At 48.5% G+C, this 25,215-nt stretch overlaps 1 protein-coding gene across 1 annotated transcript in view; it reads right to left on the bottom strand.

The window, feature by feature from the left end:
- Positions 1-4,073: 4,073 nt before the first annotated feature.
- Positions 4,074-25,215, bottom strand: part of LOC147112136 (kelch-like protein 24) — a 31,828-nt gene continuing 10,686 nt past the window's right edge. The window contains exons 2-7 of the mRNA XM_085999722.1: positions 23,136-24,037; positions 20,606-20,790; positions 19,593-19,711; positions 17,671-17,859; positions 15,198-15,386; positions 4,074-12,545 (exon numbers count right to left, since the gene is read on the bottom strand). Of these exons, the coding sequence (XP_085855848.1) occupies positions 12,357-12,545; positions 15,198-15,386; positions 17,671-17,859; positions 19,593-19,711; positions 20,606-20,790; positions 23,136-24,007 (1,743 nt within the window). The 5' untranslated portion in view covers positions 24,008-24,037 and the 3' untranslated portion in view covers positions 4,074-12,356. The remainder of the gene's footprint in view (positions 12,546-15,197; positions 15,387-17,670; positions 17,860-19,592; positions 19,712-20,605; positions 20,791-23,135; positions 24,038-25,215) is intronic.

The following is a 25,215-nucleotide window of genomic DNA, read 5'->3' as shown; positions in this document are numbered from 1 at the left end:
GTAGCAAGACATCCTTGTTCCTGTACTCAAACCAAAATAACAATTTAAAATACAATTAGCTTACATTCCTTTTTTCTCAGAGATCCTTATTTTCAAATCTTTACTTCGTTACATTTCTTATTTCTTACTTATTTCTAAATCCAGAACATCCACCAAATTCAATCTGACTTCCCGAGACTCATAGTTAAAGACTTACAGAGATGCCTCTAGAAAGTTGAGAAACACCCTGCCCGTTCAGCGTGTTCTGACTTCTGTTAAAAAAGGTCTTATTTTTACATCCTTTTGGCATTGGTTTCTTCTTTGATGTTCTCTGCTGATGTCAGCTAATTGTCTTTATTGATACCTCTTTCGAATGCTTTCTATTTACTGTCAATTCAACTATTGCATGCTTAATGATTTCTCTATCGTTAAGTGTTTCAAAAACCATCATAAAAACAATGACAGCTATGGTTTCTGTTTGATGACATTCTTATCGAAGTTTCTTAATATTGGCTTTACTGCTTTTTAGCAGACATTATGACTCCGTGGTGATCCAAGTTTAATACAAACACAATGCAATTGCTTGGTGTCTCTGTTGAAGTCTTATCTTCAAAGCCTTTTTGGTATGGTTTTTACTATATCTAAATTAAAGACACTTTGACCAGGGTGGTTCACGCATTTCTAGCTATCTCAATTGGTTGCATATTTAATCTTATGTTTCCTGTTTTCCAAGTTTAACATAAAACTATTTGATCAGCAGGTTTCTTTACTTGATGTCATTCTTTCAAAGGCACATGCCTCTTTTAATGTTTGTGTTTCTGTTTCAACGTTAGTTTTTAACACTTAAACTGTGTCTCTCATTGTGTTCGTTGCAAACCATAGACTTTTCAGAAGCACCAATGGTTTGCTTCAATCTTTCATTGTTTTAGTATATTTAACTAATTCATATTTCAAAGCTTGTTTACAACTTTGTTATCAACTGATCTTCTCTCAGAAGCCTGTATTTCTGTTCACAGCCTTCTCTGCTGAGACTTGTGTCTTTTAAACCCAGTATGTTCTGTATTAATAATATTAGAATCCTGTTCATGGTCTTCTTCTTAGGCAGTCCCTCGGAACCGAGGATGACTTGCTTCCACACTAACAATGAGTTCTCAGGTGACTGATGAGTCCAATGCGGGACCCACAGTCTCTGTCACAGGTGGGGCAGACGGTGGTTGAAGGGGCGGGTGGGTGGGGTGCTTGGGTTGATGTGCGCTCCTTCTGCTGTTTGCGCTTGGCTTCCGCTTGCTCCCGGCGGAGACTCGAGGTGTTCAGTGCCTTCCCGGATGCTGCTCCTCCATTTTGTGCGGTCTTGGGCCAGAGATTCCCAGGTGTCGGTGGGGATGTAGCACTTTTTCAAGGAGGCTTTAAGGGTGTCCTTGAAGCGTTTCCTCTGCCCACCTGGGGCTCTCTTGCCGTGCCGGAGCGCCGAGTAGAGCGCTTGTTTTGGGAGTCTCGTATCGGGCATGCAGACAATATGACCCATCCATCAGAGCTTATCGAGCGTGGTCAAAGCTTCGATGCTGGGGATGTTGGCCTGAGCAAGAACACGGACGTTGGTGCACCTATCCTGCCAATGGATTTGCAGGATCTTGCGGAGGCAACGTTGGTGGTACCTCTCCAGTGCTTTGATGGTTCATGGTATTGCGTATTTCTCTGAATCATGGCTATTTCTTCATACTTAGGCACTGGCTCCTTGCACAATGGTCCTCTCTGGAAGGAGGACATCCATAGAAACATAGAAGATAGGAGCAGGAGTAGGCCATTCAGCCCCTCGAGCCTGCTCCGCCATTTAATGAGATCATGGCTGATCATCCAAATTCAGTACCCTGTCCCTGCCTTCTCTCCATATCCCTTGATCCTGTTAGCCTTAAGAAATATATCCAACTCCTTCTTGAATATATTTAATGAATTGGCCTCAACTACCTTGTGTGGTAGAGAATTCCACAGGTTCACCACTCTCTGGGTGAAGAAACTCCTCCTCATCTCAGTCCTAAATGGCTTACCCCTTATCCTTAGACTGTGACCCCTGGTTCTGGACTCCCCCACCATTGGGAACATCCTTCCTGCATCTAGTCTGTCTAGTCCTATTAGAATTTTATAGGTTTCAATGAGATCCCCTCTCATTCTTCTAAACTCTAGCGAATATAAGCCCAATCGACCCAATCTCTCCTCATACGTCATTCCTGCCATCCCAGGTATCAGTCTGGTGAATCTTTGCTGCACTCCCTCCATGGCAAGAACATCCCTCCTCAGATGAGGCGACCAAAACTGCACACAATGCATTGTCCAGGGGGTCATGTCGGCAAGCCAGATGTAAGAGGTGAAGGGAAGGCAGTGAGTGGGCAAGGACACCACAACCTGTTCTCCACTCTCGTTAGAAATGCCATGCCAGTTTTGCATCGGTGCTGCTTCAGTTTGGGTTCTGGGAGGCCAGAATCCATGCACTCATCTCCCAGACTGTGGAGTCCGGCTCCATCATCCCAGCAGCAAACTCACAGATCCAGTTCTCAGTGGGCCTTGGAACATGGCTCCAGGATAAGGGAGCTGGATTTAATGGAGAAAAGGAAAGGAAAGAAGGAAAGAAAGAAAAGATGGAAAGGCAGGAAGAAAGTGGAAAGAGAGGAAGAAAGAGAGGAAGAGAGAAAGAAAGAGAAAGAAAGAGGGAAAGAAAGAAAAAAGAGGAAGAAAAGAAAGACTTACATTTATATAGCGCCTTTCACAACCTCAGCTGCCGTGTTTGCTACATTACAGCAGTGACTACACTTCAAAGGTATTTCATTGACTGGAACGTGTTTTGGAGCACCATGAAAGGTGCTATAGAAATGCAAGGGTTTCTTTACAAACAAATTTTAAACAGAAACAAGTTTAAATAACAGAAAGCTTTATTTGTTTTGTGCTTTCATTTAACATAAAATAAAAATCCCAGTGTTGAAATAGCACAGCACAGTCTCAATAACAGTCGAACCAATACACACGGTTTAATCTTAACCCAATAACTACAATGCGGAAGGTTTACTGGCTCAAATGTTTACCTGCCTCAGCCGTGGCTCAGTGGGCAGCCCTCTCACCTCTGGGTCAGAAGGTTGTGGGTTCAAGTCCCACTCCAGAGACTTGTGCACAAAAATCTAGGCTGACACTCCAGGGCAGTACTGAGGGAGTGCCGCACTGTCGGAGGGGCAGTACTGAGGGAGTGCCGCACTGGCGGAGGGGCAGAGTACTGAGGGAGTGCCGCACTGTCGGAGGGGCAGTACTGAAGGAGTGCCGCACTGTCGGAGGGGCAGTACTGAGGGAGCGCCGCGCTGTCGGAGGGGCAGTGCTGAGGGGGTGCTGCACTGTCGGAGGGGCAGTACTGAGGGAGCGCCGCACTGTCGAAGGGGCAGTACTGAGGGGGCGCTGCACTGTCGGAGGGGCAGTACTGAGGGGCAGTACTGAGGGAGCGCCGCACTGTCGGAGGGGCAGTACCGAGGGAGCGCCGCACTGTCGGAGGGGCAGTACCGAGGGAGCGCCGCACTGTCGGAGGGTCAGTACCGAGGGAGCGCAGCACTGTCGGAGGGGCAGTACTGAGGGAGCGCCGCACTGTCGGAGGGTCAGTACTGAGGGAGCGCAGCACTGTCGGAGGGGCAGTACTGAGGGAGCGCCGCACTGTCGGAGGGGCAGTACTGAGGGAGTGCCGCACTGTCGGAGGGTCAGTACTGAGGGAGCGCAGCACTCTCAGAGGGGCAGTACTGAGGGAGCGCAGCACTGTCGGAGGGGCAGTACTGAGGGAGCGCCGCACTGTCGGAGGGGCAGTACTGAGGGAGCGCCGCACTGTCGGAGGGGCAGTACTGAGGGAGCGCCGCACTGTCAGAGGGGAAGTACTGAGGGAGCGCAGCACTGTCGGAGGGGCAGTACTGAGGGAGCGCCGCACTGTCGGAGGGGCAGTACTGAGGGAGCGCCGCACTGTCGGAGGGGCAGTACTGAGGGAGCGCCGCACTGTCAGAGGGGCAGTACTGAGGGAGCGCTGCACTGTCGGAGGGGCAGTACTGAGGGAGCGCAGCACTCTCAGAGGTGCCGTCTTTCAGATGAGGCGTTAAACCAAGGCCCCGTGTGCCCTCTCAGGTGGACGTAAAAGATCCCAAGGCCACTATTTCGAAGAAGTGCGGGGGAGTTATCCCCTGGCCAATATTGATCCTTCAACCAACATTACTCAAAAAAAATTACTTGGTCATCATCATCACATTGATGTGTGTGGGATCTTGCTGTGCCGCTCCTGTCTGCCAACTAGGTAGTGGATCGGGTTGGGGGGAACCTCCAGACTCCCCGAGTCCTCTGCCCGATTTGGCTCGTGCCCATCTTACTCGCTCCCCCCACCACCCTTTAAAATCTGAGCCCCCGTCTGCTGTACTGAAATCAAAATTTACCGCACACCCTCCAACTCAAACTCATTACTTCCCAGGAACTGAGACCTGTGGAATTCCCTCCCTCAAATCAATGCCGCCTAACCCCACACCTCATCTCGTCAACCGTGGGGAATCTATTGATAATTTTTTTTGTTGGGTAAGGGGTGTTGATGGATTAAGGAACCAAGGCTGATAAATGGAGTTGAGATGTAGATCGGCCATGATCTCATTGAAGGGTGGGACAGGCTTGAGGGGCTGAATGGCCTCCTCCTTGTTCCCATGGTGGCCACCACTGAAGCCCATCGACCCTTTGCCTAGATTTTCTAGCAAACAAGAATGGCATTGATTCAATAGGGGGAGAGCCAGGGCAAGAGTGCTAGAAAGCAGAGCCAAACTTCATCCGAAAAAATATATACAGGGTTCACAGTTTTAAGACGCAGACACAGAACATACTTCTGAAATACACTGCATGTTAGTGAGGCAGGAGCCCTTGCCTTGAAGAGCTTTTGCCTTTATCTGCCGCAGGCTAGTTGTGGCGAGCACCCTCCCAAATGTTCACTCGGTCTTGCATTGGGGGGAGTTGATGGGAGGACGATCATGTTACCGCACTGTCCACAAGGATTTCAAAATGTAACGGTGGGTGTCTGAAGTCAGGGGCTGGCATTCGGACCGCTGAACCGCACAGGACCCCGTTACACCTCTCTCCTTTAAGAAGCTCGACACCATCCAGGACAAAGCAGCCCCGCTTGATCGGCAGCCCATCCACCACCTTTAACATTCAGTCCCTCCACCGTGGCTGCAGTGCGCACCATCTACAGCAACGCACCGAGGCTTCATTGGCAGCACCTCCCAAACCCACGACCTCCACCCCCTAGAAGGACAAGGGCAGCAGGCGCATGGGAACACCACCACCTCCAAGTTCCCCGACGAGTCACACACCATCCTGACTTGGAGATTTGCGGCCAACCTAAAGCCAGGTTTGGAACTACACTCGCTAGGAATGAGACTGAAACCGTCCAAGCCCATTGCATGTAGGACCTGTACAGCCAAGAAAAAGAGAAGTCTTTAATCCCAACACTCTGGGTTGGATTCATACCTTATTAAAATTAAAGCTAGTATTAGGTCAAAGGAGGAAGCTTATAAAGTTGCCAGAAAAAGCAATCAGCCTGAGGATTGGGATCTTTTTAGAAATCAGCAAAGGGGGACCAAGTTATTGATAAAGAAAGGGAAAATGGAATATGAGCACAAACTAGCGAAAAATATAAAAACAGATTGTAAAAGCTTGTATAGGTATGTGAAAAGGAAAAGACTGGCGAAGGTAAATGTAGGTCCTTTACAGTCAGAGATGGGAGAATTTATAATGTGGAATGAGGAAAAAACCTCCCAGAAATATGAGAAAACCAAGGGTGTGATGAGAATGAGGAACTTAAAGAAATTATTATTTGTAAAAAAACAGTACTAGCAAAATTAATGGGACTAAAAGTCGATAAATCCCAAGGACTGGATGACCTTAGATTCAGGGTAAGGGGCAGGAGATTTAGGGGGGATTTGAGGAGGAACTTTTTCACCCAGAGGGTGGTTGGAAGCTGGAACTCACTGCCTGAAAGGGTGGTAGAGGCAGGAACCCTCACAACATTCAAGAAGCATTTGGCTGGGCACTTGAAATGCCATTGCATACAAGGCTATGGACCAAATGCTGGAAAATGGGATTAGACTGGACAGGGATTGATGGACGGCGCAGACACGATGGGCCGAAGGGCCTCTTTCTGCGCTGTAAAACTCTATGGCCTAGAAATTCAGTGCCCTTAGCGCCGATTTTGCGGCGCTAGAGGGCCTAGCGCTGCAATTGGCGCCGGCGCCTAAATTGCCTGGGGCCCTTCCGCCGCGGTAGACCGGTAGCGCTGCGCCGGCACCGATGACGTCATCGGTGTGCGCAGCGTCCCGGTTGCCATGGTAACCCGCCCGAACTGGGAAATTGACTTGCGGCCGCCTCGCCCGTGGCAGCCGCAAGCAACGTTCTGGCAGAGGTGCCTTGCACAAGTTTGCGCCGGCGCATTAAAGGCCCCGCGGCGGCCGGCCGCTTTCCCGCCGCCCGCCTGGCCGCAGCTCACTCCCCGGACTTCCCCCGCCCCCCCCCGGAACATAAGCAAGCCCGGCACTTGTCCGAAGTGCCGGGCTCATTTTTAATAAGATTATCGCGGGCCGCGGCCGGGTGCAGGCAGCTCCTCCTTAAGGGAAGGAGGAGGCCTGCACTTCCCGAACCTGCCGCACCGCAGCGGGCGCCGCAGCGCCGGGATAGCGCCAAAATTCAGCGCATAGCGCCAGGTTTCAGGCGCTAACAGCTTTCAGCAGCGCCGGCAGCCGTTTGGGCGCAGAAGTACTGAATTTTGGGCCCGACCAGCGCGACTTAGCTCCGGCACTAACTTCCGGCGCTAAAGCCGTTGCTGCGCCAGAACCCAATTTCTAGGCCTATGACTCTATGACCTACATCCTAGGGTTTTGAAAGAGGTGGCCATTGGAATAGTGGACGTATTGGTTGTCATCTTCCAAAGTTCTATAGATTCTGGAATGGTTCCAGCAGATTGGAGGATAGCAAATGTAACCCCGCTATTTAAGAAAGGAGGGAGAGAGAAAACAGGGAACTACAGACCTGTTAGCCTCACATCAGTAGTTGGGAAAATGCTGGAATCTATTATAAAGGATGCAATAACTGGGCACTTAGAAACTAATAGTAAGATTAGGCAGAGTCAACATGGATTTATGAAAGGGAAATCCTGTTTGACAAACCGATTGGAGTTCTTTGAGGATGTTTGGAGTAGACAAAGGGGAACCGGTAGATGTGGTGTATCTGGATTTTCAGAAGGCCTTCGATAAGGTCCCACACAAGAGGTTGGTGAACAAAATTAGGGCACATGGAACTGGGGGCATGGATTGAGAATTAGTTAACAGACAGAAAACAAAGAGTAGGGATAAACGGGTCTTTTTCAGGATGGCAGGCGGTGACTAGTGGGGTACCGCAAGGATCGGTGCTTGGGCCCCAGCTATTCACAATCTATATCAATGATTTGGACGAGGGGACTAAATGTAACATTTCCAAATTTGCTGATGATACAAAGCTAGGTGTCAGTGTCAGTTACGAAGAGGATGTGAAGAGGCTTCAAGGGGATCTCGACAGGCTCAGTGAGTGGGCGAGAACATGGCAGATGGACTATAATGTGGATAAATGTGAAGTTATCCACTTTGGTAGAAAAAACAGAACGGCAGAGTATTTCCTAAATGGTGAAAGATTGGGGAATGCAGATGCTCAAAGGGACCTGGGTGTCCTTGTACATGAGTCACTGAAAGTGAATGTGCAGGTGCAGCAAGCCATTAGGAAGGCAAATGGTATGCTGGCCTTCATTACAAGAGCATTTGAGTACAGGAATAAAGAAGTCTTACTCCAATTATATAGGGCCTTGGTGAGACCACACCTGGAGTACTGTGTACAATTTTGGTCTGCTTACCTAAGGAAGGATATACTTGCCATAGAGGGAGTGCAACGAAAGTTCACGAGATTGATTCCTGGGATGGCGGGACTGTCGTATAGAAACATGGAAACATAGAAGATAGGAGCAGGAGTAGGCCATTCGGCCCCTCGAGCCTGCTCCGCCATTTAATGAGATCATGGCTGATCATCCAAATTCAGTACCCTGTCCCTGCTTTCTCCCCATATCCCTTGAACCCTTTAGCCTTAAGAAATATATCTAACTCCTTGAATATATTTAATGAATTGGCCTCAACTGCCTTCTGTGGTAGAGAATTACACAGGTTCATCACTCTCTGGGTGAAGAAATTCCTCCTCATCTCTGTCCTAAATGGCCTACCCCTTATCTTTAGACTGTGACCCCTGGTTCTGGACTCTCCCGCCATCGGGAACAGCCTTCCTGCATCTAGTCTGTGTAGTCCTGTTAGAATTTTATAAGTTTCAGTGAGATCCCCTCTCATTCTTCTAAACTCCAGCGAATATAAGCCCAATCGACCCAATCTCTCCTCATACGTCATTCCTGCCATCCCAGGTATCAGTCTGGTGAATCTTCACTGCACTCCCTCCATGGCAAGAACTTCCTTCCTCAGATAAGGCGACCAAAACTGCACACAATACTCAAGGTGTGGGCTCACCAAGGCCCTGTACAACTACAAGACATCCTTGCTCCTGTACTCGAATCCTCTCGTTATGAAGGCCAACATACTATTTGCCTTCTTAACCGCCTGCTGCACCTGCATGCATACCTTCAGCGACTGGTGCACAAGGACACCCAGGTCTCATTGCACTTCCCCTTCTCCAAATCTATTGCCATTCAGATAATAATCTGTCTTCTTGTTTTTGCCACCAAAGTGGATAACCTCGCATTTATCCACATTATACTGCATCTGCCATGCATCTGCCCAATCACCCAACCTGTCCAAATCATACTGGAGTTTCTCGGCATCCTCCTCACAGCACACACGCCCACCCAGCTTTGTGTCATCTGCAAACTTGGAGATATTACATCTAGTTCCCTCATCTAGATCATTAAGATATATATTGTGAATAGCTGGGGTCCTAGCACCGATCCCTGCGGTACCCCACTAGTCACTGCCTGCCACTCGGAAAAAGGCCCGTTTATTCCAACTCTTTGCTTCCTGTCTGCCAACCAGTTTGTTATCCAAGTCAGTACCTTACCCCCAATCCCTTGTGCTTTAACTTTACACGCTAATCTCTTGTGCAGGACCTTATCGAAAGCCTTCTGAAAGTCCAAATACACCACATCCACTGGTTCTCCCTTATCTATTTTACCAGTTGCATCCTCAAAAAATTCCAGTAGATTAGTCAAGCACGATTTACCTTTTGTAAATCCATGTTGACTTTGTCCGATCCTGTCACTGTTTTCCAAGTGCTCTGCTATTACATCTTTTATAATGGACTCTAGCATTTTCCCCATTACCGATGTCAGGATTACCGGTCTATAATTCCCTATTTTCTCTCTACCACCTTTTTTGAATAGTGGGGTTACATTAGCTACCCTCCAATCCATGGGAACTGTTCCAGAGTCTATAGAATGTTGGAAGATGACCAGCATTGCATCTACTATTTCTAGGGCCACTTCCTTAAGTACCCTAGGATGTAGATTATCAGGCCCTGGGGATTTATCGGCCTTCAATCCCGTCAACTTCCCAAACACCATTTCCCTACAAATGCTGATTTCTTTCAGTTCCTCCCTCTCATTAGTCCCTATGTTCCCCGGTATTTCTGGGAGGTTATTTGTGTCCTCCTTTGTGAAGACAGAACCAAAGTATGTATTTAGTTGGTCTGCCATTTCTTTGTTCCCCATTATAAATTCCCCTGATTCTGACTGCAAGGGACCTACGCTTGACTTCACTAATCTTTTTCTCTTCACATATCTATAGAAGCTTTTACAGTCAGTTTTTATGTTCCCTGCAAGCTTACTCTCATACTCTATTTCCCCCTCTTAATTAATCCCTTTGTCCTCCTTTGCTGAATCCTAAACTGCTCCCAATCCTCAGGTTTGCTGCTTTTTCTGGCCAATTTATATATCCTCTCCTTGGATCTTATGCTATCCCTAATTTCCCTTATTAGCCACAGTTGAGTCACCTTTTTTGTTTTATTTTTATGCCAAACAGGGATGAACAAATTCTGTAGTTCATCCATGCGATCTTTAAATGTTTGCCATTGCCTATCCACCGTCAACCCTTTAAGTAACATTCCTCAATCCATCCTAGCCAACTCGTGCTTCATACCATCATAGTTTCCTTTAGTTAAATTCAAGACCCTAGTCTCTGAGTCAAATACTTCACTCTCCATCTTAATGAAGAATTCTATCATATTATGATCGCTCCACCCCAAGGGGCCTCGTACAACAAGATTGCTAATTAATACGATGGTAGTCCGTAAGAGTGACCCCGAGCTTCCGGTCGCCTGTCATTTTAATTCACCGCCCCATTCCCACTCAGACCTCACCGTCTTCGGGCTCTTGTATTATTCCATGGAAGCTCAGCGTAAGCTCGAGGAACAGCACTTCATCTTCCGTTTAGGCACTTTACAGCCTTCCGGACTCAAGATTGAGTTCAACAATTTCAGATCATAACCTTGGCCCCTATCATATTTTTATATATTTTTTATCCACACTTTTGGTTTGTGCCTTTTCTTTTTTCTCTCTCCCACACGGCAGCTGTCTCTCACTCTGCCAGCGCATTTCACACTTCATCCAGAGCCATTGTTTGTTTCTTAACCTGTCCTATTACCATCTCGTCTCACCTTGAATATCTCTTAATGTCTCTTCACTTCTCACAAACCTTTCCTTTTGTTCTTTCATCCCCTCCCCCATTTCCCAGCCCCCAACTTGCTTTTTCATCAGTTTTATTTCCTGCTTTTTTCTCAGTTCTGAAGAAGGGTTTTGACCCGAAACGTTAACTCTGTTTCTCTCTCCACGGATGTTGCCTGGCCTGCTGAGTTTTTCCCAGCTTTTTCTGTTGTTATTTAAGATTGCTAATTAATCCTTCCTCATTACATAACACCCAGTCTAAGATGGCCTGATCTCTAGTTGGTTCCTCAACATATTGGTCCAGGAAACCATCCCGTATACACTCCAGGGATTCCTGCTCCACAGTATGAGAAGCGATTGAGTAAACTAGGCCTGTATTCTCTTGAATTCAGAAGAATGAGAGGGGATCTCATTGAAGCATACAAAACTATTACAGGGCTTGATAGGGTGGATGCTGGGAGAATGTTTCCCTTGGCTGGGGAGTCTAGAACCAGGGGTCACAGCCTCAAGATAAAGGGTGGGCCATTCAGGACTGAGATGAGAAGAAATTTCTTCACACAGAGGGTGGTGAATCTTTGGAATTCTCTGCCCCAGAGGGCTGTGGAGGCTCAGTCATTGGGTATATTCAAAACAGAAGTCGATAGATTTCTGACTAGTAAAGGCATCAAGGGATATGGCGATAGGGCCGGTGATGGAGTTGAGGCAGAAGATCAGCCATGATCTCATTGAATGGCGGAGCAGGCTCGAAGGGCCGAATGGCCGACTCCTGCTCCTATTTCTTATGTTCTTATGTTCTTACCTGGTGCATGAACGAACAAACTATGTAAACCCATCCACCACTTGAAGATTTAAACCTTGAAACTAAGGGTTTAAACACGTTCAATTAAGATATTGGGCGAATGAAGTTTAGGCGAATGTGACAAAGGTTCAAATATTAATATTCTGACAGCATAATTTCAAGGCTGAGCTTTGTAAGTCTCTTTTTTTTCTCATTTTGTGCTCTTCCTCAGGATGGATTACTTGAATCCTGGATCATCAAGGAAACAGGGCTAATTCCCATCAGTCCAGCACTGCTTTAGATGGAGTTAAAGATGAATAATTCATCGACAGAGGTGGATTTTGTGCTTTTCTCCATTGTTCACATCACGTAACCAAGATTTTGTTTTGCTCTCGACAATCATTGACTACTTTCCTTCATTGACTATTTCTAGAAATTCCTAATGCAGAGCCTAACTGCAACACCTAGTGTTACCACTACCTTGATCCTGTCTCAACTAAAGATGGAATTTTGATGACTGGTGAAAATCTGGACAAGTAACGCAGGGGAACAATGTAACTCATTGCTCAATGATGGGACAGGAGGAACTCCATGGGTTAGAAACCATCAGTGATGGGACAGGAGGTGGTGTTTGGGTCAGTACCTGTCAGGGATGGGGCAGCAGATCTGTACATAATTAGTTACGCACTCATACAGGTAAGTTTTGCATTTCGGACAAAACAACACAAAACAACCCTTGCGGCCGCCCCTGGCGACTCTGCACGTAATAGAACGTAAAAAAAAAAAAGTTAGGCGAGTCAGTATTACGTCCAACGTCAAATGTCCGGTAGGAATAAAGCAAGGTACAGCCTGCGTGCAGTGAACGTGCCCCGTTCGTTATCTTCTCACTCGTTGGTGAATGGTGACGCAGCCATGGTAACTGGCGCAGCGTGGCATGGTGGAGACGTGGCTCAGCTGGCCCGAGGTGGGGTCGATGCACAACACTCTGTCTGTGCCTTCCGCGTTGTTGTCTTTCCCGCCCAGGATGTAAAGCATTTCATTGCAAACCGTCAGCCCGCAGTTCTCCTGTGTGCAGTGAATAAAAGTGGAGATTATGATTTAATTATTTGTTGTCTAACCCTTCCCCGTCTCCAGAACTCCCAATTTTTTGGCCCCCCCTCCCAGAGTTCCTGGAGATTGTCGCTCCGGCATGGGTTTGCAGACGACACAAAGCTGGGTGGGCGTGTGTGCTGTGAGGAGGATGCAGAGAAACTCCAGTATGACTTGGATAGGTTGGGCGATTGGGCAGATGCATGGCAGATGCAGTATAATGTGGATAAATGCGAGGTTATCCACTTTGGTGGCAAAAACAGGAAGGCAGATTATTATCTGAACGGCAATAGATTGGGAAAAGGGGAAGTGCAACGAGGCCTGGGTGTCCTTGTGCACCAGTCGCTGAAGGTAAGCATGCAGGTGCAGCAGGCAGTTAAGAAGGCAAATGGTATGTTGGCCTTCATAGCGAGAGGATTCGAGTACAGGAGCAAGGATGTCTTGCTGCAGTTGAACAGGGCCTTGGTGAGACCACACCTTGAGTATTGTGTGCAGTTTTGGTCGCCCTATCTGAGGAAGGATGTTCTTGCCATGGAGGGAGTGCAGCGAAGATTCACCAGACTGATACCTGGGATGGCAGGAATGACGTCTGAGGAGAGATTGGGTCGATTAGGCTTATATTCGCTAGAGTTTAGAAGAATGAGAGGGGATCTCATTGAAACTTATAAAATTCTAACAGGACTGGACAGACTAGATGCAGGAAGGATGTTCCCGATGGCGGGGGAGCCCAGAACCAGGGGTCACAGTCTAAGGATAAGGGGTAGGCCATTTAGGACTGAGATGAGGAGGAATTTCTTCACCCAGAGAGTGGTGAACCTGTGGAATTCTCTGCCACAGAAGGCAGTTGAGGCCAATTCATTAAATATATTCAAGAAGGAGTTAGATATATTTCTTGAGGCTAAAGGGGTCAAGGGATATGGGGAGAAAACAGGGACAGGGTACTGAATTTGGATGATCAGCCATGATCTCATTGAATGGCGGAGCAGGCTCGAGGGGCCGAATGGCCGACTCCTGCTCCTATCTTCTAGGTTTCTATGGGTCCAGAGACGTCAACTAGCCTCCAGTCAGGGCCGGCCTTACAGGTGGGCGCCGTGGTCAAAAAGGTCTGGCATTAACGGCGTCAACCTCTGCGAATGACCTGGCTCTCTCCAAAGCCCGCTTCCCACGGACAGCGGCGCTCCTCAAGAAGAGCAAACCTCAGGTTTCAAGAGCAGGTTCCCACACACCTGGACAGCACAGTGGGTTATGTTACTGCACTAGTCATCCAGGGGCCTGGACTAATACACGAGTTCATAATCCCACCACGGCAGCTGTGGAATTTAAAATCAGTTAATTAAATAAATCTGGAGTCAAAAAATCTAGAGGGGGAAAAATTGGGTATCGCCCATTTTGCGGCGCTAATATCGGCCGGGCGCAAAGTTTAGCGCCTGGCGCTCATTATCGCCTCCAACCGCAAAATTCGCCTCCGTCGCCCCCTGGGGGTGATTTGAGCGCTAAATCAGGCGCTACGCACTTCACTTAAGGCGCTAGCGTCAGGGAGCGAGACGTTACCGAAGCTCAGGCGATGCTCGTTACCATGGAAGCCAGGCTGGTGCCATCCAGTTCTTAAAGGGGAGGGGCCAGCTTGCTGCCCAGCCACACCCTGCTCGTTGCAGCCTTGAATCTCGGCCTGCAAACACCTAACCACCATTGTACTTAAACTAGTGATGGATACTCAGAGGCCCAGGGGGAGAAGTTGGCGCTTCAGCGACCAGGCATTGGTGGCTCTGGTTGGCGCAGTTGAACGGCGATGGGCAGGAGGCCATTGCCCCGTGAGTTTAGAAGAGTCTGGAGGGAGGTGGCCCAGCATGTGTCATCACGGAGCCTGGTGCTGAGGACACATACATAGTGTCATAAAAAGTTCAACGACCTCACTCGGGTGGTCAGGGTGAGTACCTGCTTTTCAATACCTCTACATCCCACCATCTCAACTTCACTCTGTGCCCAGACGGTGTAAATACCCAAATGCCCAACACTCATCCAACAACTATTATTTAAATTATAAAAACTTTTGAGATTACAGCTTTATTTCTGAAACTTTCGCCAATACTACTACAGACTTAAACTCAAAGAAAGGACAGCAAAATACAAGTTCACCCAGAACGCCCATTTTCCCGAAGGCTGGACCTGCCTCCAGATTAAGAGAGCGAAAAAAAGAGACCGAAAGGAAAAGTAAGAAAAAAATTAAAAACTTAAAATTAAATAAATCAGTACCAACAATTTACTACCTGCAGGAATGAGACTCCACAGTTTCAAATGTTCCCTTTCTGGGCCTCCAAGGTTGAGTGGCATTGCAGAAACAACACTACTGACCGAGCTGGCTGAGTCCTGAAGGACATAGCTGCCAGTCTGGACCTGCGACAGGTGGTGAGAGAACCAACACGAGGGGAAAAACCTATTGACCTCGTCCTCACCAATCTACCTGTCGCAGATGCATCAGTCCATGACAGTATTGGTAGCAGTTTACTGTGGACTATTTCAGGAAAAAAAAAGGATTCCCAAAACCTCAATCCACTTGACACGAGCCTTCAGTGAGAGGAAATCCCAAACATCTAGTTAGTTGAATTAGACCAGGCTCCGTGATCTTACCAGAAGTCCTAGATTATTGGTCATCACCGTCCAGTGGTCTTTTGTTGGGTCGTATCTATACATGCTCTCCAAGAGTCCTCCAATAATATAGATCGTGTCATTCAGGGTCACTGCATTGAGGCAACGTTGAGAAAATGGAGTGGAGGTGGCAAAGCTCCATTCATCTTTCAATGGATCGTAGCACTGAATCTGCAAAAAAAGGAACATTTCCTCTTATATCTGAACATAGCAAATGGAATTCAATCCGGAGAAGTGTGAGATAATGCATTTGGGGAGGGCTAGCGAGGAAATGGAATACACATTAAATGGTAGGACACTGAGTAGTGTAGAGGAACAAAGGGACCTTGAAGTGCATGTCCACAGATCCCTGAAGGTAGCAGGCCAGGTAGATAAGGTGGTTAAGGCATACGGAATGCTTGCCTTTATTAGCTGTGGCATAGAATACAAGAGCGGGGGTGGGGGTTATGCTTCAACTGTATAAAACACTAGTTAGGCCTCAGCTAGAGTACTGCGTGCAGTTCTGGTCACCACATTACAGGAAAGATATGATTGCACTAGAGAGGGCGCAGAGGAGATTTACAATGGTATGTTAGCCGTCATAGCGAGAGGATTCAAGTACAGGAGCAAGGATGTCTTGCTGCAGTTGTACAGGGAGTATTGTGTGCAGCTTTGGTCGCCTTATCTGAGAAAGGATGTTCTTGCCATGGAGAGAGTGCAGCGAAGATTGACCAGACTGGTACCTGGGATGGCAGGAATGACGTATGAGGAGAGATTGGGTCGATTGGGCTTATATTTGCTGGAGTTTAGAAGAATGAGAGAGGATCTCATTAAAACGTATAAAATTCTAACAGGACTGGACAGACTAGATGCAGGAAGGATGTTCCCGATGGCGGGGGAGTCCAGAACCAGGGGTCACAGTCTAAGGATAAGGGGTAAGCCATTTAGGACTGAGATGAGGAGGAATTTCTTCACCCAGAGAGTGGTGAACCTGTGGAATTCTCTACCACAAAAGGCAGTTGAGGCCAATTCATTAAATATATTCAAGAAGGAGTTAGATATATTTCTTAAAGCTAAAGGGATCAAGGGATATGGGGAGAAAGCAGGGACAGGGTACTGAATTTGGATGATCAGCCATGATCTCATTGAATGGCGGAACAGGCTCGAGGGGCCGAATGGCCTACTCCTGCTCCTATCTTCTATGTTTCTATGACCTATTTCCCTTAGCAGAAACCAGGGGGCACAGATTTAAAGTAATTATTGGAAGGTTTAGAGGGGATTTGAGGGGAAATTTCTTCACCCAGAGGGTTGTGGGGGTCTGGAACTCACTGCCTGAAAGGGTGGTAGAGGCAGGAACCCTAACCACATTTAAAAAGTACTTGGATGTGTACTTGGGATGCTGTAACCTGCAGGGCTACGGATCAAGAGCTGGGAAGTGGGATTAGGCTGGATAGCTCTTTGTCGGCCAGCACGGACACGATGGGCCGAATGGCCTCCTTCCGTGCTGTAACTTTCTGTGATTCTATGACAAAACCTGCGGGCAAGAAAAGACCTGTTGGTCCATCAAGCCTGTCCCAAGCTCATGATGGCTGGAGCTTCGTGACTACAATGACAACACCTTGCATTTATATGCAGCATCTTTAATGTGGCAAAACGTTCACAGGAGCGATTATCAAACAAAATTTGACACCGGGCCACATAAGGAGATATTAGGACAGGTGACCAAATGCTTGGTCAAAGAGGAAGGTTTTAAGGAGCATCTTAAAGGAGGAGGGAGAGGCGGAGAGGTTTAGGGAGAGAATTCCAGAGCTCGGGGCCCCGGCAGCTGAAGGCACGGCCACCAATGGGGGAGCGATTGAAATCGGGGATGCGCAAGAGGCCAGAATTGGAGGAGCGCGGAGATCTCGGGGGGTTGTGGGGCTGGAGGAGATTACAGAGATTGGGCGGGGCGAGGCCATGGGGGGATTTGAAAACAAGGATGAGAATTTTAAAATCAAGGCGTTGTCAGACCGGGAGCCAATGGAGGTCAGCAAACACAGGGGGTGAAGGGTGAACAGGAAGAAAGATAGAAAGCCTTGCATTTCTACAGCGCCTTTCATGATCTCAGGACGTTCCAAAGCGCTTTACAGCCAATGAAGTACTTTTTGAAGTGTAGTCACTGTTGTAATGTGGGAAACCCTGCAGCCAATATGCGCACAGCAAGCTCCCACAAACAGCAATGTGATGATGACCAGATAATCTGTTTTTAGTGATGTTGATTGAGGGATAAATATTGGCCAGGGGGAACTTCTTCGAATAGTGGCCATGGAATCTTTTACATCCGCCTGAGGACAGATGGGGCCTCGGTTTAACGGTCGCGGAGCCATTTAAGGGTCAGCTACTGTGATGGAGAGACCGCTCATTACTATAGACACGTGAGCTAGATGGCCTGAATCTCTGCACCTTCAGGAGCAAAAGGAGGAAGTTAGTGCCTTACCTTGTTAGAGTTTAATTGATCACTGAGTGCCCCTCCTATCACGTAGAGCTTGTTTAAGCAGGTAACAATGGCCGCTGAACTCACAGCTTCCAATAAAGGGGTGGTGAAGGACCAGCAGTTTAAGAAAGGGTCGTAGCACTCAACACTGGACATCCTGCTGAATCCATTAAAGCCGCCTACTGCGTAGAGCTGCGAAGTTGAGGAGATGCAAAATCAGGTAGTGTTTAGACAGGACCTATCTGCCTCACCCTGCTCTCTGTCAAAAGCTTTGAAAGAGCGGAACATAATCTTTGAATTCGAGCTAAACTAGTGTAGATCAGTTCGAGAAAATAACCAAGCCTTTTTTTTTTATTCATTGGATGCAGGTGCCAATAACTTTAATGATCAAGTACAAGTTACGCACGGTAACAAGGCACCCCATCCACCACCTTAAACATTCACTCCCTCCACCACCGGCGTACCGTGGCTGCAGTGTGTACCATCTACAAGATGCACTGCAGCAACTTGCCAAGACTTCTTCGGCAGCACCTCCCAAACCCGCAACCTCTTCCACCTCGAAGGACAAGGGCAGCAGGCGCATGGGAACACCACCACCTCCAAGTTCCCCTCCAAGTCACACACCATCCTGACTTGGAAATATATCGGCCGATCCTTCATCGTCGCTGGGTCAAAATCCTGGAACTCCCTCCCTAAAAACAGTGTGGGAGCACCTTCACCACACGGACTGCAGCGGTTCAAGAAGGCGGCTCACCACCACCTTCTCAAAGGCAACTAGAGATGGGCAATAAATGCTGGCCTTGCCAGCGACGCCCACATCCCGTGAACAAATAAAACAAAAAGTACAAAAGGCGGATATTACCCTCAATCCTTTGGAGAATAAGCCCCCATGTGTTGAAACTCTCTGTTCTTTGCTGCTGTTCTGCCCTTCCTCCTTAAGGCAGTTCCTTATATACCCCCAACTCACATGACCATGACAGCATCCACCTTCAACCAATCAGGAAAATAGGAACAGGAGGAGGCCATTTAGCCCCTCGAGCCTGTTCCGCCATTCAATGAGATTATGGCTGATCTGTGACCTAACTCCATCTACCACCTTGGTTCCAGCACCCTTCATACCTTTACCCAACAAAAATCTATCAAGCTGTTTTGAAATTTTCAATTCACCCCCAGCCTCAACAGATTTCTGGGGGAGAGAGTTCCAGATTTCCACTACCCTTTGTGTGAAGAACTGCTTCCTGACATCACCCCTGAACGGCCTGACTCTAATTTTAAGTTTCTGAACACCCCACACCAGAGGAAATAATTTATCTCTCTCAGCACGGTGGCATAGTGGTTAGCACTATTGCCTCACAGCGCCAGGGACCCGGGTTCGAATCCGGCCTCGGGCGACTGTCTGTGTGGAGTTTGCACATTCTCCCCGTGTTTGCGTGGGTTTCCTCCGGGTGCTCCGGTTTCCTCCCACAGTCCAAAGATGTGCGAGTTAGGTTGATTGGCTATGATAAATTGACCCTTAGTGTTAGGGGGATTAAATACGTGGGGATAGGGTGGGATATGTGTTGGTGTAGGGGTTATGGGGATCGGGTGGGATATGTGTTGGTGCAGGCTCGATGGGCCGAAATGGCCTCTATCTGCACTGTGGGGTTTCTGTGATTCTGTGAATTCTTTACATCTCAATTGGAGCTTTCAAGACTGAGGCTGATAGATTTTTGTTAGACAAGGGTATTATGGAGCAAAGGCAGGTAAATGGAGGTGAGGTAATGGACCAGTCATGATCGGGTGGACAGGCGGGGTAGCTCTAGAGGCTGAATGGCCTCCTCCTCTTCCTATGTTCCTATGACCCAAAGGTGGGACTATTACCAATTTTCCAGGCCATTACCGAAGAACAATGTCTGCTCAGTGTGACAGGTCTACCCAGTCCCTACCTTGCCCTGCAGGACCACCATTCTGTGTCTCCATCTTCCTTTATTTAAAGAAGCCACTCTGACCCAGATATTGAGTGGAGAGTTATACATCCACACGTCATGACTGTACAGGTGCCCACCTGAAAACGAGAAAGAAGAACATGACATTTTATTACAAGTCCAACATTTCGGCAGTGCGCCTTTAAGAATACCGTTGCATCCTATCTGGTCATGGGGAGCGGGCGGGGAAGGGGCTTTGAGCCCAAGATCAGCCATGATCTTATTGAATGGCGGAGCAGGCTCCAGGGGCCGAGTGGCCTATTCCTGCTCCTATTTCTTATGTTCTTATGTCATTAGGGCGGTAGACTACATGATTTGTTTATTAATATAACTGGTTAAACTAGTTGTACAAGAAAATGCACACACACTCATACGCTCCCACACATTCCACTGCATACACACTCACATATTACATAGGATTACACAGGATACACGGCACCGAAACAGGCCATTCAACCCAACCAGTCCATGCCGGTGTTTATGCTCCACTCGAGCCTCCTCCCATCTTTCCTCATCTAACTCTATCAGCATAACCCTCTATTCCCTTCTCCCTCATGTGTTTATCTAGCCTCCCCTTAAATGTATCGATACTATTCGCTTCAACCACTCCCTGTGGCAGCGAGTTCCACATTCTCACCACTCTCTGGGTAAAGAAGTTTCTTCTGAATTCCCTATTGGATTTCTCGGTGACGATCTTATATTGATGGCCTCTAGTTATGCTCCTCCCCACAAGTGGAATCACTCTCTCTGTGTCCACTCTATTAGGTCACCCCTTCTCTTTTTTCAAGAGAAAAGAGACCCAGCCTGTTCATCCTTTCCCGATAGGTATGATATATGATCCCGCACATTCACATTTGCGCGCAGGCTCGAGGGCGCACATTCCCCCGCCCCCACACACACACACACACACACACACACACACACACACACACACACAACGGCCCCCCTCCCCCACCCCGGCGTCTGTTACTGACCCGCGAGGAAGATGTCGTTCTTCAAGGCGCAAACGGCGAATTCGGACTTGGTGTAGTCTGGTAGCTTGGCCAGCTGCGCCCATTCCCCCGTGGCTGGGTTGTACTGTTCGGCGTACGGCAGCATTAAGCGACCTCTCCTGTCGCAGCCGCCCACCACCACGATCACTTCCGCGATGTTCGAGAACCTGAGCGGAGGAGAAACGTCTACGGTCAGGTTGGGTGGATCTCCCGTGACGCTGCTCGCCGTAGCTCTGTTGATCCGTGTAATGAGAACAGGGGCACCGTACTGCATAACACGCGGCGCCGTACCCCAGCTAAAGGCGCACCTGTGTTCCCTCAAGCCCATTCGCTCAGGCTCGTCGTAGACTGACCCATCCTCGGAACACAGGACCAGGAGGAGGCCATTCAGCCCCTCGAGCCTGTTACACGGGACCAGGAGGAGGCCATTCAGCCCCTCGAGCCTGTTACACAGGAACAGGAGGAGGCCATTCAGCCCCTCGAGCTTGTTACACGGGACCAGGAGGAGGCCATTCAGCCCCTCGAGCCTGTTACACAGGAACAGGAGGGGGCCATTCAGCCCCTCGAGCCTGTTACACGGGACCAGGAGGAGGCCATTCAGCCCCTCGAGCCTGTTACACAGGAACAGGAGGAGGCCATTCAGCCCCTCGAGCCTGTTACACAGGAACAGGAGGAGGCCATTCAGCCCCTCGAGCTTGTTACACAGGAACAGGAGGAGGCCATTCAGCCCCTCGAGCCTGTTACACGGGAACAGGAGGAGGCCATTCAGCCCCTCGAGCCTGTTACACGGGAACAGGAGGAGGCCATTCAGCCCCTCGAGCCTGTTACACGGGACCAGGAGGAGGCCATTCAGCCCCTCGATCCTGTTACACGGGACCAGGAGGAGGCCATTCAGCCCCTCGAGCCTCTTCCACCATTCAATTAGATCCTGGCTGACCTGTATCTTCACTCCATCCACCCGTCTTGGTTCCGTAACCCTTAATACGTTTACCCAAAAAAAAAAAAAAAATCGCTCAGTTTTGACATTTTCAATTGACCCCCAGCCTCAAAAGCTTTTTAGAGGATAGAGTTCCAAATTTCCACATCAAGGGCAACTAGGGATGGGCAATAAATGCTGGCCTTGCCAGCAACGCCCACATCCCGTGAACGAATAAAAAAAAAGTACAAAAGGTGGATATTACACTCACTCCTTTGGCGAATAAGCCCCCAGGTGTTGAAACTCTCTGTTCTTTGCTCCTGTTCTGCCCTTCCCTCTTAAGGCAGTTCCTTATATACCCCCAACTCACATGACCATGACAGCATCCGCCTTCAGCCAATCAGGAAAATAGGAACAGGAGGAGGCCATTCAGCCCCTCGAGCCTGTTCTGCCATTCAATGAGGTCCTGGCTGATCTGTATCTTAACTCCATCTACCCGCCTTGGTTCCGTAACCCTTCATACCCTTTACCCAACAAAAATCTATCAATTTCAGTTTTGAAATTCTCAATTGACCCCCAGCCTCTACAGCTTTCTGGGGGGGAGAGTTCCAGATTTCCACCACCCTTTGTGTGAAGAAGTGCTTCCTGACATCACCCCTGAACGGCCTGGCTCTAATTTTAAGGTTCTGCCCCCTTGTTCTGGACTCCCCCCACCAGAGGAATTAGTTTCTCTCTCGATCTACTCTATCGATTCCTTTAATCATCTTTACATAAAAGTTACAGCACAGAAAAAGGCCATTTGGCCCACAGGTCAAATGGTGTTTATGCTCCACACGAGCCATCCTAAACACCTCTATCAGATTACTTATTAATCTTCTATACGCAAAGGAATACAATCCTGGTCTAAGCAACCTGTCCTCATAATTTAACCCTTTTAGCCCCGGTATCATTCTGTCATTCTGGTGAATGTGCGCTGCACCATTCCCATCGCTAGCCCAGGAGGGCGAGTGGCAATTGCAGCCTGCACAGACTGGGGCTCAAAGGTGAGGTCTTCCAGGTCCGAATAGTTCCGTGCCGCACTCGACTATCAACCGAGCCAACAGAGGAGTCAGAATTAAAGAAAGCAAGCCTTGCATTTATTTAGCGCCTTTCATGCTCGAAGGACGTCCCAAAGCGCTTTACAGCCAATGAAGTGTAGTCACTGTTGTACTGTAGGAAACGCAGCAGCCAATTTACGCACAGCAAGATCCCACAAACAGCAATGTGATAATGGCCAGATCATCTGTATAATGTGATGTTCATTGAGGGATAAATATTGGCCAGGACACCGGGGAGAACTCCCCCTGCTCGTCTTTGAAATAGTGCCACGGGATATTTTACGTCCACCTGAGAGCAGACGGGACCTCGGTTTAATTTCTCAACCGAAAGACGGCACCTCCGTCAGTGCAGCGGAGCCTCAGTACTGCACCGGAGAGTCAGCCTGGATTATGCGCAAGAGTGAGACTTGAACCCACAACCTTCTGACTCAGAGGCGAGAGAGAGAGTGCTACCCAACTGAGCCGAGGCTGAAGCATTTAACAAAACGCTCAGGCTTACCTCCTTGGTCTTGTCCTTGGAGATGTTATCTCATTGCCAAAGATGTGGTACCTCCTCGCCTCTTGCAGCAAGGGCAAGCACTCCTTGGAGCTCAGGATCAACTCATCTGTTTCAACTTTCTCAACAAAATATATCCGATCCAGTAAGGGAAGTCGGACCCGCTCCAACAGCTCCCTCAGAGCGGGTCTCCTGTTGGACACATCGTGGTGGACCCATTGCATCACGGCTTCGAAGGCGGTCTCCTCCTTGGTAATGACCAAGAGGTCGCTGGACAGATGGTCGCACAGGTCGGACTTGGACAGTTGCAAAAATTCCTCGTGCTGGATCACCTCTGAAAAGTCCTTCAGGAGAAGTCTTCTGCTTTTCTCCGCCAAGGCCGGGATGGAGAAGATGTTGGCGAAACTCAAGAGGCCCAGGCAGTTACAAGGGTCCAGCTGCTTCTCCAGGAACTTCTCACACGCGCTTCGGAGCGCCGCGATCTGAAAGAGGTCGGATGCCTCCAGCAGACTCTGGACATTGTCCTCTCGGATGTTTTCCCTTCCTCCGTACATGTAGTCCAACACACAATCCATAGTGTCCGCTGAGACCGCTTTGATGTCCACGGTGCCCTGTTGGCTCTCCTTGAGGTTGGTGCTAAACATGGTCCTGAAGTAAATGCTATTAGCAGAGAGCGTGGCTCGATGGCAGTGGAACTCATGCCTATCGATCCGAAGCACAATATCGATGAAGAGTCGGTTCTGCCGAAATACGTTCAGATTGTTCAAGACATCTTCAGCATGGCATGCCTCTCGGTGTAGGTCTGAGGTGGGAGCCTTGCCGGCTATTTGTGTTTCTCTTGTCCCGCGTTCATGAACTGTGCTTCCAAACCCCATCGTCGGTTACCGAGGGTCCTCCTATTATCACTGGACAATTGAAACATAAACATTGAGTAAAATTGCTCAGATCACTTGGGGTAATAGCACTGCAATAGCCACTGCTAAATCCCACAAAGGTGTTCCTGTGTCTTTCATGGAGCACTGAAGGAAGCCATTCGGCCCATCGTGCCTGTGCCGGCTCTTTGAAAGAGCGATCCAATTAGTCCCACTCTCCCCCCGCCACCCCCTCGCTCTTTCCTCACAGCCCTGCAAATTTATCCTTTTCAAGTATTTATCCAATTCCTTATTGAAAGTTACTATTGAATCTGCTTCCACCGCCCTTTCAGGCAGCGCATTCCAGATCACAACAACCCGCTGCGTAAACATTTTTTCATGTCGCCTTTGGTTCTTCTACCAATCACCTTAAATCTGTGTCCTCTGGTTACTAACCCTTCTGACACTGGAAAGAGTTTCTCCCTACCATAACCGTTCATGATTTTGAACACCTCTATCAAATTTCCCCCTTAACCTTCTCTGCTCTAAGGAGAACAATCCCATGTTTCTCCACGTAACTGAAGTCCCTCATCCCTAGTTCCAATCTAGTAAATCTCTTCTGCATTTGTGGGTGAGTCCAGTACAAGGGGGTATGTATATAACCTTCTCTGCTCTAAAGAGAACAGCCCCAGCTTCTCCAGTCTCTCCACATAACTGAAGTCCCTCATTGCTGGCACCATTCTAGTAAATCTCCTCCGCACCCTCTCCAAGGCCTCGACATCCTTAGAGTCATAGAGTTATACGGCACAGAAAGAGGCCCTTCGGCCCATCGTGTCTGCGCCGTCCATCAAGCCCTGTCCAATCTAATCCCATTTTCCAGCATTTGGTCCATAGCCTTGTATGCAATGGCATTTCAAGTGCTCATCCAAATGCTTCTTGAATGTTGTGAGGGTTCCTGCCTCTACCACCCTTTCAGGCAGTGAGTTCCAGACTCCAACCACCCTCTGGGTGAAAAAGTTCCTCCTCAAATCCCCTCTAAACCTCCTGCCCCTTACCTTGAATCTATGCCCCCTTGTTATTGACCCCCCTACTAAGGGGAAAAGTTCCTCTTTATCTACCCTATCTATGCCCCTCATCATTTTGTACACCTCAATCAGGTCCCCCCTCAGCCTTCTTTGCTCCAAGGAAAACAACCCCAGCCTGTTTAGTCTTTCTTCATAGCTGAGGCGCTC

This window comes from Somniosus microcephalus, chromosome 10 (genome assembly GCF_052327205.1).
Source record: "Somniosus microcephalus isolate GS21.2 chromosome 10, FLI_Smic_1.0, whole genome shotgun sequence".
In the NCBI taxonomy this organism is placed as follows: domain Eukaryota; kingdom Metazoa; phylum Chordata; class Chondrichthyes; order Squaliformes; family Somniosidae; genus Somniosus; species Somniosus microcephalus.
The sequence above is the reverse complement of the archived record's forward strand: the minus strand, read 5'-3'. Positions and strand labels throughout refer to the sequence as shown.